At 33.0% G+C, this 13,717-nt stretch overlaps 2 protein-coding genes across 3 annotated transcripts; both read right to left on the bottom strand.

Annotated features, from left to right (window-relative positions):
- Positions 1-1,512: 1,512 nt before the first annotated feature.
- LOC112273990 (flowering-promoting factor 1) lies at positions 1,513-2,807 on the bottom strand. Its single transcript, XM_024503114.3, has one exon. It carries the CDS (start codon positions 2,109-2,111, stop codon positions 1,653-1,655), a length of 459 nt encoding a protein of 152 aa, XP_024358882.1. The 5' UTR covers positions 2,112-2,807; the 3' UTR covers positions 1,513-1,652.
- A 6,421-nt stretch (positions 2,808-9,228) lies between these two features.
- Positions 9,229-13,694, bottom strand: LOC112274211 (uncharacterized). Of its 2 annotated transcripts, XM_024503480.1 has the most exons (11): positions 13,552-13,694; positions 13,006-13,355; positions 12,683-12,748; positions 12,325-12,505; positions 11,906-12,174; positions 11,489-11,759; positions 11,275-11,332; positions 10,865-10,951; positions 10,524-10,691; positions 9,888-10,044; positions 9,229-9,585 (listed from the first exon to the last, which is right to left on the bottom strand). In XM_024503480.1, exons 2-11 carry the CDS (start codon positions 13,260-13,262, stop codon positions 9,363-9,365), a joined length of 1,737 nt encoding a protein of 578 aa, XP_024359248.1. In that variant the 5' UTR covers positions 13,263-13,355; positions 13,552-13,694; the 3' UTR covers positions 9,229-9,362. The 2 variants fall into 2 exon arrangements, with proteins under 2 accessions (XP_024359248.1, XP_024359247.1); XM_024503479.3 differs by lacking the exon at positions 13,552-13,694 and having other exon boundaries at positions 13,006-13,521.
- Between the last annotated feature and the right edge of the window lie 23 nt (positions 13,695-13,717).

The raw sequence follows: 13,717 nt of genomic DNA, 5'->3' as shown, positions 1-13,717 counted from the left end.
CTTTGGAAAGTGATCTTTTTCTAAGTTATCTACACTAATCACTTATGTAATATAATCCACAACTATAACATCAACAACATGCAAATAAGCTCTATTAATTCTCTACAAGATGTAAACTTAGCCAAAATAAAGGTTTTGAGTCATAGACACAACATTATTCTTAGTACAAAAAACTAACTAAAGAATAACTTCAATAACTATATTGTCAAGAACAAGTAGAGCAAAAATATTAGGAATAGTCTTAAAGAGGATAAAAAAAAAAGAAAGCTCATCTTGTTCATTAAAGAAGCCCAACTCAAACAAAAAGTAAGTAGATGTCCTTATAATGTCCTTATTTTTGCTACTAATGACATTAAATATTGTATTTAGGTCACTATGTGTCCAGTTCGTACATAGTACTATTTGTATTCAGTAGAACATACATAGGGTACTGTAGTGTACGAAGAGTATTTAAACCTTTTAAGGGGCTAGTCTCAGTATCTCTTTTATGTGTTCCCCATTTGTCTCGAATACCTTCATTCTCAGCATAAGTGAATACCAAAAAGACAAGACAGACTGTACAGCTTTCGACGTCGCATAGCATTCACACACTTGGATACCGAGTTGAAGAGCATGCTCAAATTTGTGAGGAGTACGCAGCTTGGCAGACATCGGATTGCGAGAATGTGCTGGACTGGAATACTTAAAAGATTGGCTCAGTGTAGAACCAGATAACTTGATATCGAACGGATTGAATGTCGTATTTTATTCGAAGAGAGAACGAAGGGAGTATGAAATAGAAACGGAACAGAAATGATATAGAGAAGCGGTGTTGGAGAACCCGGTAATCGGTAAAGAAGCTGGCTCTGCTGATGGTGGCAAGAGGGCGGCCTCGACAGTTTTTGGTGGCTCCTCGACAAGGTTATATGTGGCAAAATGAGGCGCAATACACCGAAACGCCACATTTGAAGTGGCCGACGCATGACCCATCGGGCCATGCTGCTTGGGTGACTGGTTAGACAAGTTGGCTGGACATCGGGGAGTGCGGTGGGTCCGGTGGATCATGTTAGGGTTAACGACCTCCAGGATCAGAGATGGGACTGTGGACGAATCCAAGTTTGCTTTCCGTGATGTCGCGGCGACTGCTGATCGTCACGAGCATTGTCTTGCACACGCAGCTGGAAGGCGCTCTGGCATTGCGGTCAAATATTAGGGGCGTTACGCATAGTAAGGTTCTGATTACACAGTCATTTACAGGTGAAACAGTTACGGGGGTAAGAAAAAACATATAACTGCATTACATGCAATTATTACAGCTGACTTATAGATGATGTTTCATGCACGTCTCATGAATTGATACATATGAACAGCAATGATCGTGAGTATAGTCAAGATTTTGGTATCGTAACAGATTCACTTGTGCATATGCTTCGAGCCAGTCCACTTCAGGACATATGGTGTTTACTTCTTGCGCAGTGATTGTGCCAATTACTACCACACTGATAGTCTCCAACTTGATCAAATGCCAGAAACTGGATTAAGAAAGGTAGATCGTATTAAGAACTGTTCATGGTACCGGATTCCAAATATATCTTTACCTAGACTTTCAACATTTTCCCCCTCTCTGGAACTCTTCTAGCGTACGGCTGATCCTGACTAATAATTTTTGCCACTCAGGAATCTCGAACAACGAAGGTATTTGGGACCTTGACCACAATATCATACATGTGCATGGTTCTAATGTAAGCGAATGATTTAGGCAAGGAAATGAGATCGTTGGTACAATCGCTTTTATGGTACTGTCGCAGGTTGGGGTCACCAGCATAATATCGAGTCCACCCCTTCTCTCTCAGTTTCTGCTCAAGCTGATCGTAGTTTATAATTGACTCATTTGTTGCCACATGGACAAGCACTTTGCGCCGAACTCCAGTCATGTTCCTGCCATCCAGTGGTTCCGCAAGTGGATTTTCAACGAGTTGTGTAAATCCGTCCTTGAATATCCACACTCCCCCCATTTGATACAGTCGTATCTGGTATGCTGCAGTCTTTGATCCTTTCTGCACATGCAATTCACATCCGCGAAAACAAGTTGCCACTGGAAGCTTAAACAAACAACATTTCATACATGGCATCTCATAAATATTCTCTATAAGTTACGGATATCTGCATAGGTGGGGCTGCACTATTGGAAAGCGTCATGGAGATAACGTTGTAAAGAATAGTGACTCCAAACAACAGATCAAAAGTATCCGATTCGGAGCAAAACTCTAAGCTCACTTCAATTTAGAATTTAAGACACTGAAAGCAGGTAGAACTCAGAGAATGTCACAAACATCTTAAATCTGTCCAAGTAAGGTTCTGTTAGTTAACTCACTATCTCTGAAAACCCATCAACCACAAAAATCGTTTCTCAGGTGACTACAGTTAAAGCAGACTGATGGAATTGTGAATTCTTCCTCTTAATATTGTATCCAGAAAGCATTAGACTTCTGCATAGCATCTATATTGTAAAAGATCTCACTTTAAACCTTCAATGACGGCGTCGACAAAGAGAACGGATTCAAACTTGGCATGAGAGGGAAGTGAGATCCAAAAAACACCAGGACAATGACAATTCCCATGTAGTAACTTGCGACTTCTCAATCATCTAAAAGGAAGAATGTCGCTGGAAAAAATAAAAAATAAGAATAAAAAGGAAGCACAAAACATGCGAAAATTCATTCCGTTCGATCGAAAGGGCCGGCACAGCCCAATTGCGCACCCCAGATCGACCCCAAAGCGATCGCAACTTTCCTCACGAAGAGATCGAAAACTGGAGCAGGACTAGTCCAAATGGTGTTTGGTCCGGCGCAGAGAATGGGGCGATCGGCAGGAGGATGGATGAATGAATGAAAAAGGTCTTGCAAGGCCATGCTTGGATGAATAAAGTCCATAAGAGCTGTTGAGCTTTTTGCTGCCGTGGCACTACATGTCGCCTTAAGTGGCCCGCGCTTTACATGCAGGCCAATGGGGAGGGGCCATTGGCCCCAGTATCCGGTGCACCCCTCAGACCCCGATTCTTATCCTTAGCCCAGGCCAGGGCCCTCCCTCTTGATGCTTTCTGAATGAATTAATGAATGAAAATTTTGCATCCATCTCCCCTCATTGTTTCGGCCCTTCTGGCCTTCGTTCGCAATGGCCCCCACTCACTCTCCTTACGGGGTCCCCTTCCTTACGGAGTTGTATGGAAATTCGCTACCTCGTGGCCTCCAGGCCTCTCTTGTCACGAACTTTACGTGGGAGTTTTTTTGGGAGGTTTTAGGGTTCCCCTCTTAGGGCTTAGGGTCATTGTGCTTGCGTTCATAGGGTTGGGCCTTGAAAGAGTTTGGTCATGTAAGAGTTACAAGAAAATTAAGACAATTCTATATGTAAAAAATGATAGAATGTTTTTTGTAAATATTTGGTACCAATGAAATGGTTTTGTTTGAGTTTTACTTATTGAGAATATTCAATTGGATCTAAGAACACAATTAGATTTTTTATTTTATTTTCAATGAAGGAAAAATGTAGCAGTACACTTATTATAAGAATAGTTAATTGGATTAAGGAATTTTATATTTGTATAAGTGTATCCGTTATTATAGTAGAAAATATAATTATTGAAAATTCAATTGGTGAAAAAAGCAATCAAAATTATTTACTTTTAGGATTTATTAAACACTAATTTAAAAATACTATTGTGTTTAAATTCTAAATAGACCAAAGCATACTCATATGTATAATTAAAAATACTTCTAGAACTCATAAAAATATTTTTGGTTTATTAGTGTAAAGCAATAATGCTTAGAGTACATACAACATAGTGAATTTATAATATTTTTTAAATGTAAAAATTTATAAAATCTTAGATAACAGTTAATTAATAATCTCAATAATAAATTACAAGATCCTTATCTAAAATCTTCCAATATTACTAATTAAATATTTGCTAAATCTTTTGTATATTTATTTCATTAACCCAATACATTTAAATTGATATATTGTAGAGGCTAAAAAATTCAAAATCAAATAGAATAAAAACATTAATTAGTAACAAATAGTGCATTTCAAAAGCAAGGATCTACATAATATTGTTAATAGTTACAACTTGTAGTTTTAAAAGGATGCCTATTTTTTTTATTTGATTACAATTTAAATACAATCCAAAATGTATTTGATGTATCGTATCCAATTTCATGACTTTTGTAAGTGCATTGGTACATATAAATAATACTTCTATGAATGATTAAAAAACATTAAATTTAATTTATTATATAAAAATAATTATATTTATTCAATAAATAGAAATAAAAAGAAGTCGACAGAATTTTTTTAGAAATGTAATAACTTTATCAAAGAATAATAAGAAAGCTCCATAAATATATTATAGATTTATAGATGCTTTTAGGTATGCTATGTTGTTTTAAAATAAAATAAAAAATAGAAGTTTTTAATATTTGAGAAGTTATTATAAAAACAACCTTCAATTTAGATGCTTAGTCTACAAGTTCTGTGATCTTTATAAAGCTTCCACATAACTTTTTTATTAACATTTATGTAAAGAAGCCAAAAAAAAGCCATCATTGGTCTTATCAATGCCTTTTGTGTATTTTAGTAACTATTTAAGATTTTTTAGTTCATTGTACTGACCAATAGTCATTTGAATATCTTTCTATTTCATAAATATATTTTTGCAATTTTTTTTTCAAATTTGTACATGAGTATATTGTGTTTTTAGAAGTTTGTTAAGATTCATATCTTTAACAACAAAATAAGAATAAAATATATAATATCTAAATATAGAATATACTACTAACTTTTTACATAAAAACAACAAAGTATTTTTAATAGTGCAGATTATTATTCTCTGAATCAATATTTGTTTTGTGGTATTATATTATATGCTATTATATTTTTTTCTTGCTTCTGCTGAAATTCTTAAATTATTGAAATCATGGACAAATTAATATAATCAAAGAATATCTTAACTAAAATGAAAGTTTTAGAAATATTTTAATCTATAAATAGTAAATAAGATACAATTTGTGTATCAACCAATAAAATTTAGATTTTTACTATAAGATAAGTTCCATATTTATATGTTCATTACCTTTTTAACAACTAAAAATCAATGTAAAGTAGAATTACATTATGTTTAGCAATACTTTATTTGCATATTACAATATAATCTAAAGAACTGGTTCAACTTGCTTAGTCTTCAAACATATAGTCTAGTAATTGATTTTGATATCAAATGCAAAAATCAAGTTTTCAAGTTTTGCTTCTAAAGTTGTATGATAGCATCCCTATACTTCCATCCTTTTGTAAAAAATAATTAATTTTTCAAAATATAGAATCAAACTAAAATACAATAAAATATAAATGTATATATATATATATATATATATATATATATAATTATATTTATATATATACATATTGATAAGAAGGATTAGATTTAAGTTGTAGAATATTAAAATTTATTGCTCAATATTGTCCAAAATAGAAGAAAAAATTCTAATAATGAAACTAATTCTATTCAAAAAAAATTAAAATTTATCCAATCACAATAGAGATTCTAGAATTAAATTTGTATATTTTGTTATTTTATGAAAGTTGTCTCTTGATCTTTAAATTATTTTCTTAACTTCTAATAAGTATATTTTATGATTATAAATTTTATAACTTATACTTTGATCTTATTAAATTTTAGAGTCTTTTCTTATTTATTAAAAAAACTCTATTGAATATTATATAAAATCTTTAATATAAAAATTTAACATAATATATATAAAAATCATGGATAGCTTACTATTATCCTTTCAAAATATCACTTATAAAAACTTTTCTTAAAAAATATAAATGTATGCTTATAATTGTTTATTATTTGTTAATATTATTTAATTTCTAAGTTATCTTATTGTTTTAGGTTTATAATGGTTAAAGTAGTAAAACCTTCAAAAAAACTAGACATTTTGTAGCCTTTGATTTTTTTTAAAGAGAATATTACAACAAAAGATTTAATCAAAGTCTAAAAAAATAAAACTTTTATTTATTAAAATAATGAAATTTAGATAATATCTATTCCTTATTCAAGTGGTGCTTATAGCATAATTATAAATTAATATAAAATATATTAAAATATATTTAAGAAAAATAATTTCAATGTTATACTTAAGCATTTTTTTTACAATTGTGCAATTGCTGTTTAAAAACAACCTCAACTACCATTTGGTCCAATATATAACTTGATACAAATTAAAATTAGTATCTATAATGAATAAATTAATAAAATACTACAAGAAACTTTATTAAATACTTAAAATTTTTAAATAGTATAAAAATGTGTAAAAAAGAAAAAATAAAACAAAATAAAACAAAATAAAACAAAAAAAAATCCCTGCAAATATTTGTAGACTATTGTAGACTCAAAAATTAGCCATAAAAAAATAAAAATAAAAATAATCTAATTTTTAATTTTTCATATTTTGAGGTATTGAACATACAAATAAAAATAAAATTCATACTAGAATAAAATCTTAAAGACAATATAGTTTAATATGTATTAAAGAAAGAAAAATATATAAAAAAAAATTATGATTTGAATTAGATATAGCTACTTCAAATGCAATATTATAACTATAGGACTTAAAAGAGTTTTAATAACTTTATTTTTTGTAATAAATGATTAATTTTGAAAAAAATTAGATAGTATTTATATCTTATATTTAGCCAAATTCTTATTTATTCTTAAACAAAAAAATAAAATAAAATATAAAATATAAAAAATATAAATATAAAAAAAATCTATGCCTTATATAATAGAAATTTACAAAAGCAAGATTACATGCTAAGATGGAAAAATAAGGTCAAAACTATTGTAGATTGAAAAACTTCAAAAATTGTATAAAATATTTAATAATTTTTGAGACTTGTAAATTATTCTTAAATATTTATTTAAATAAATCTTTAAAAAACTATTTTATTCATACAACTAGTTTTTAAAGATATATTAGAATAAGATGAAGATACAATTAATATTTTTAGATTTTAAAAATTTTACTATAATTATTTTTTATATTATTTAATATTCAAATATAGATTTTTATAGAAATATATAAATCAAAAAATTATTATCATAATAAATATAGATATTAAAAATATAATAATTATTATTTTTATAACATTTTTAGTAATCAAAGTTAATAATAAAATACACAATTTAGAATTCTTTGTTTTTTTAAATTTATTTTAAATTTTGAAAGACAATTATAATTTAGTATAAAATTATACACATTGAGAAAATCTCAAGTATTTTATATCAATATAAGTTTTAAATTCTTGCTAAATTAATTATTATACATATTTTTTAAAATTTTATTTAACATCACATATTGACTTTGAAAAAACAATGTTTATTAGATGTTTTGTCTAGATAATTCTATCTTGAACTAAAATAAATTTGCATATAATCAAAAATAATTCATCTTCTTGATAAATCAATAAAATTTTAATATTAAACCAATTACAACTTTGAAACATAAAATTAACAATTTTTGTTGATCCCAAATATCTTAAAGAAGTTTATTTAAGTATTTCAATAGATTCTTTTGTTTTCAAGTTTTAAAATGTCTTTGATGATAATTGAAGTAAATTTTATTCTATTGATTTTTTTTTACATAATAACTATTTTTCTAAAATATGAAGTGCAATTATATATCTTTCAATTATGATATGAATTCCTAAAAATAAGATATTCAAATAAAATATATTTATTAAGTTTATTATAAAAAATAAATAATAGCTTCAAATGTAAAAATTTGTCTAAGAATTTGTATAATCTTGTGATATTGCTTTTAAATAAATATTCTTTATCATCAACCATATGGCCTTTTTAAAAATTTCATATTCTGAAGTTAATCATTTTCATTTTTTGAAACAGATCTTGGTAAAAATCTAATAAATTTAAGTTTTTATAATTTTATTTTTATGATAATAAATTATCACCTAAAATAGTACATTTTTAACTATGTAAAAAAACTACCACAAATAAAAAAAAATATCTTATTTCTTATTGAATAATATCAATTAGTTTTATAGATTTTTAATTAGTATTTTATTTGATCAAGGATCTTATTTTGAATCAAAATTTTTAATATTCTTCACAAGATATCACAATAAGAACATATTTTCTTTAATGATTTTATCTTTAAACTAATGAACAAACCAAATAAATGAATCAAATATTAGGAATACATTTGTAATATACTATCATTTGCAAAATTTATAAATAAGAGGCATTTTTTTAAAAAAAATATAAATATGAAGCATTTTTAAAACAAATTATAATATCTCATGCATTGCTACGGATTTGATATTATTTCACCCTTTAAGAAGCCATCTAAAACTCTTAGAAATTTTGTCATAAATATTTTTTGTTTTTTGTTTTTTTTGTTTTTTTTTTTTTGTTTTTATAAGGATGAAGTTAATTTGATTTAGTTTCATTGACCAAAGCATAACCCAATCTGGTGTGGACATTGCTATTTTGAATCTATCTTCGATCTTAAAGTATTTATTTTTAAATTCTACACACCTAACAAGTACATGAATCTAATTAAGCTTGGGATTTTAAGGTATTTTTTGTTAAATTCTATAATATGTCAAGTACATAAACTTAATTAAATTTTCAAAAAAAACAACATATTTTTGTATTAGTGAAATAAGAAAAAAAGAAAAATACATACATATTTATAAAGTGAAAAAAATACCAATATGACTATTGCTAAGTACAAAAAACTAAAGAAGTAAAAATTGCAACTAAAACACAAAAAACATGCATATACATGTATGGGTCTTTGCTTGGACTACAAACTTGAATTTTGAATTTTTTTGGACTTGCGCCATCTCTTCATTTGAGTCCTTAGGTACAGGTTTCAATCATCATCATAGCCTAATCAATGGAGATTGATTATTAGTTGCCCGCTCCTCCAAGCTATTCAGTATGTTTTTCTTGTTTGAAGATGCCAATGCGTAGGGATCCACAAGCTCACAAGATTCTCATGACCACAAATAGGGAACCTAAAGTGGAGAGTTTCACCACAGAGCAGCGTACACACGCATGCTGTGTTGAATTGCCCAGTGGGTATTCGATTTGTTAGTAATGACGGTTCGAAGTTTAAATTATGTTCTGCATGCAAAACAGCAAGCAGATTAACAACTTTACAAGAGAAATGCAGAAGTAGCAGAGTAAAGCCATTAAAATTAGATTTCAATATCCGTTACAGCAATGAAAGCCAACTTGGAATCTCATTCCTTTCGCAGCTCCCAGGTTAGTCCAGCCACGCTGAAGACCACCGTATGATTACTCACGGACGCTTGGCTAAGAGGACTTTGTTTTCAGGCGAGACTGTATCAGCTATATATTCCACAAGTTTAGCTTGCATGCCTTTTTCTCTGAGCCATAAGAGCCTCCCTGTGTCAATCAGTCGTTTACATTTCCTACCTAGCAAATATCTTTGATAAGCATCCATGGCATTCATTGCTTCTGATAGCAATGCCTTCGCACGTACAGCTCCATTCACTGGCTCCCTGCGTTGTTCATTTACAGGAGATCTTTAACTACATCGAGTGCAAAATGAGAAAGCTGGAACAATCCATGTTTCTACTCTATGTACTTTTTATATCTTTAAAGTTCACTTCTTTTGAGGGTACTGGTAACCACAACACTTTCCTTTTACATGTACACCAGAAACTTAAAATAGTACAGGACAACAAGGCAGAAGCTTTTGCTGCTCTGTCAAAAGGCCAAGTATATGAATCTCAAGTCCCTCAAAAGCCTTCATAAAGAACTGTAAAAAGTGATGCAGCACCAAAGCAAATTGCGGACATACCTGTCTTCCATCTGGACGGGCAACTGTTCTATCGCTTCAGACGTGTAACAATCAGGCAATTCATGTTCGTGAGTGCCTGAAAGTGCCCAACTTGTCAACCATGTGATGGCATGGAAGTCGTCCTTCGAAAATTCCAACTCCTTAAAATACTTTTTATCTGACAGTTCAAGTTTGAGTGGATCAATAAGACGCCGATCAAACAGTGGAACACTAGACATGTGACATGAGTTCCAAATGAAGCTGAACAAATGGTTCCTGAAAACACGTTTTAACCCCAAATCATCTCAGGGACATAGACTACAAGCAAACCAAGACAATTTTATCGATGATCAGAGTAGTCTTCAGAAAAAGGAAAGAATACTGATTAAGACATAATAAACTTTATTTGAACCAACAGAAAAGGAACCGATCGACTGTATTGGCATGACATGAATAAAACCTCCAAATTTTAAGAGTCGAAGTGCTACAGTGCTTTAGTCCAGTTACAATAGCTCGCGTACCATAAGTGAAACACATAGTGCACATTTGTGTTTGTCTCTACGAAGTCCAACGCTTCATGTAAACAGATGCAAATGTGCAATAGCTCTCAACACAGGAATGCTGAAGTGGCACAAAAGAAATTCATGAGCAACTTACTGACATATGACTTCCACTGGCACAAATGATGGCAGCATGTGGCAATTGCAATCCCATCAACAACTGGCTTGACCTGAGACTGTGCATCCTTCTGGTTGGGAATTGTTTCTTTTGAATTCCTCAGCAGCGGTGTGTCTTCATCACTTAGACAGCACCGTAACGATAAATCTACGTTCACATCCAAAGTTGCACCGTCAGTGAGGAATTTTGATTGAAATTTGTAAGATTTTCAACACATCACAAGTGGAAACAGCAGAATGGGTCTCGACCACATGACACACATATAAAACACCTAACAGTTCTAAATCCAGGACAGTAAGTAGACTGGAAATGGCGTTCACCAGTAGCAGGTCCACATAAATGTTTACTAATCGCAACCACATGACAGTCTTGTAAAAGACTGACTTGATTTAAATTCAGATCCTCGACTGCAAAACAATCAGAATCCCGTTAATAAGCATTTGCTTCTAACTTACTACGCAGTCAGTTGCTGTAGTAGCTCTATAGTGTCGTCACGTTCGTATCAGTATATTAATAGCTTACAAGATTCAGGTAAACAAGCACAAAACCTCATGTGAAAAGATACAAAGGGATTCAGCAACCATCGCCCATACCTTCATTTACTTCCTAAACAAGAGGACTATCACAAATTTTCAAGCCAGCTACTCATACTCAACTCGCTACTTTGCTACAAGTGTTGTTACAGAAGTTAATAAAGCTATTCAAAAAGTAAAATATGGCCAGCACTTACTGTCCAATCTCAAGCGTTCCAAAATTAGTCCGTTAGAATGTCTTATAGTTCTATCCGCCTGCACACAAATAGATCAATAAGAACCGACCCATGGTTCCTTCCGCGAAAAGAAAATAACCAATGTAGTCAGAGCACCTCAAGCCAAGCATTTTCACAACATTACAGCAGACTATGCAGTACAAGTGGCAAATTTAAATGACCCGTGTATAATTACTTTAAATTTGTAGGCGCGGCGTTCAACCATAACCACTTTATGCACAGTATAGCAATCGCACAGCATCTGCGACAGATAGCCCCGTCCAGCACCAAGTTCAACAATGGCTCGTTGCATTGGAGAATGAGAAGCAGAAGTGGTCTCAGTAGGAGTGCTTCCTCTGCATGCTAAATCTCCCTCACAATTCAAGTTTTCTAGAAGCCCATAGGCTTCCATATTTCCAAGCAAAGAAGCTTGCTGCAAAGCGTGTTTCTCTTGATAAGGTATTCTTCTGCACACGGGCACAAGTTTAAGTTAGGTGAGATTTAGGAAGAATCCTCCTGTGCATTTCATAGCCTTGGCAGAATAATTTGGTTGTTACGAGCTAACTCTCCAATACTAGACCTGGTAATCCAATAAGGTACAGATAGTACATACCGGTCCCTGTCCCCATCTAGCCATCTCCTGCAGGCTTGGGGCTGCGTGACCGCCTCCTCAACATTCTCCCCACAAGCTTGAATGAAGGCTTTATCAATTTTAGCTACAAGATGCTCAAAATCTGCTCGTGACAAGGCACTAACTGCTGCACGTTTAGAGGCAGAGCTTAGAAAGTGGTTGGTGTTAGACAAGGCTCCATCTTCTGGCAACTTTTCTTCACTATTCAAAGACCTCAACTTCAGCGGGATACCATTCGACGATTTTTGTGGCTGCACAACGACGAAAGTACATTAATATCATCTTCAAAGATGACGCCCAGAAGGAAGATTTGCAGTAGTTAATGTGTCCACTAACCCCTATTTATTAGCTTCGTCTTAATAATTAATACGGTGCTGAAGCTTTAGAAGCCTAATAGTTACCTCGCCAGAATTAATCCGCTCAATAGAACCAACAGGAACACCATCAAGTGTGTCGTCAGCATCATCATCGCTCCCAGCATTTATGCCCTTGATGTAGTATGATTGATGCTCAAAACGATCGAGTTGCCTGGCGGCCGGACATTTCTTAACATGACTCGCAACATCTTCCTGCAAAACAGTGCTGCACTTTCACAAAATTATGACACTAGACTACGATACAGCAATTCCTCAATCTGCTGCTACCAACAAACTCCCTGCTTCTGAAAACTATACCTCCGCAACAAATTCTCTACTGAAAGATTCATAAGCTGTCCAATTCGACAAAATATCAACATTCACTTAGGAGTTGGGAGCGCACTGGGATGGATCAATAGGACATGGAACCCTAGACTGATTTGGTGACGTCTTGTGATTGCCGCAGAATCTGCAATAATGAATTACCACTATCAGCTCAAATTCAAAAAAAGAGTACTACTCAAAGACATCTGAAAACGTCTTTTTTAAAGAAATAATTGACTATCTTAAAATGATTGCGGAAGCCACTGCTATATATATGAAGATTTCTGAATCCCAAGCTAGGTAATTGAGGTATCAATTAAAATCCCAAGAAGTTCTCCATCAAAAACCCTAAACTATAATGAACACAGCCATACGTTAAAAGATGGGAATCAAGCGACGTACTCGAGCCCTGCCAACGCATGCGAAGCGCAGAAACGCCGCTTCTTCGGAAGCCATGACTGGCACTTCCCTGGCTCTTGACGCTTCTTAGACCCGTCCACCTTCACACATTCTTCGCCCACCCCATCCTTGCCATCTCCAGTTAAAATTTCACAATTGAGAGCATTAGAATCCATGGTTACTGAACCATTCTCTATTCCGAAGATCCTCGCAGACGAAAGCAATGACGACGACGACCACTGCGGCTGCACCAGCTGCATCGGCGGCGGCCACACAGGCAAATTCGAAGACGCGTTCGTAATCCTCTCCACACAACTGGTCCCCCCTGCTCGAGCATTCCTGTATTTCACCAGCTGCACACTCCCACTGCCTCTAATCAAGGCCCCAGAACGAAGCTGCAGAATGCGTTGCAGCCATGCCACACGCATCGGTCCCCATCAATACTGTATAACGACGTTTCTCTACAGCAACGGAGAACGACATACGAACGGCGAATGACATCTAGTCCAACGGAAAATGTACCAAGCAATAGCAAATTCTCACAAATACCTGGGTGCACCTACACCGGCAAAATACCCATTAAGGGAAGAGCACAGTGGATTGTCCCCATTTCTGAAGGGTAGCAACAGCTGCAAGCCGCCGGCGTCGTCTCCGAGGCTGGAATCGACGAGGATCGTCAAAGCCCGTGTGCCCTCTCAGCCTGGAGTGGCGGCGG

This window comes from Physcomitrium patens, chromosome 21 (assembly GCF_059467195.1).
Source record: "Physcomitrium patens ecotype Gransden chromosome 21, ASM5946719v1, whole genome shotgun sequence".
Taxonomy (NCBI): Eukaryota; Viridiplantae; Streptophyta; class Bryopsida; order Funariales; family Funariaceae; genus Physcomitrium; species Physcomitrium patens.
This window is presented reverse-complemented; position numbering and strand designations above follow the sequence as displayed.

What these genes read in the sequence shown, in the direction of transcription:
- LOC112273990 (XM_024503114.3), bottom strand. Translation starts at nt 2,111, where the DNA reads ATGCCATGTATGAAATGTTGTTTGTTTAAGCTTCCAGTGGCAACTTGT.
- LOC112274211 (XM_024503479.3), bottom strand. Translation starts at nt 13,430, where the DNA reads ATGCGTGTGGCATGGCTGCAACGCATTCTGCAGCTTCGTTCTGGGGCC. An exon ending in CTAGATGGGGACAGGGACCG is followed by an intron (nt 11,760 to 11,905) that starts GTATGTACTATC and finishes GCCCGTGTGCAG; the next exon opens with AAGAATACCTTATCAAGAGA. An exon ending in CCAGTGGAAGTCATATGTCA is followed by an intron (nt 10,045 to 10,523) that starts GTAAGTTGCTCA and finishes TTGAACTGTCAG; the next exon opens with ATAAAAAGTATTTTAAGGAG.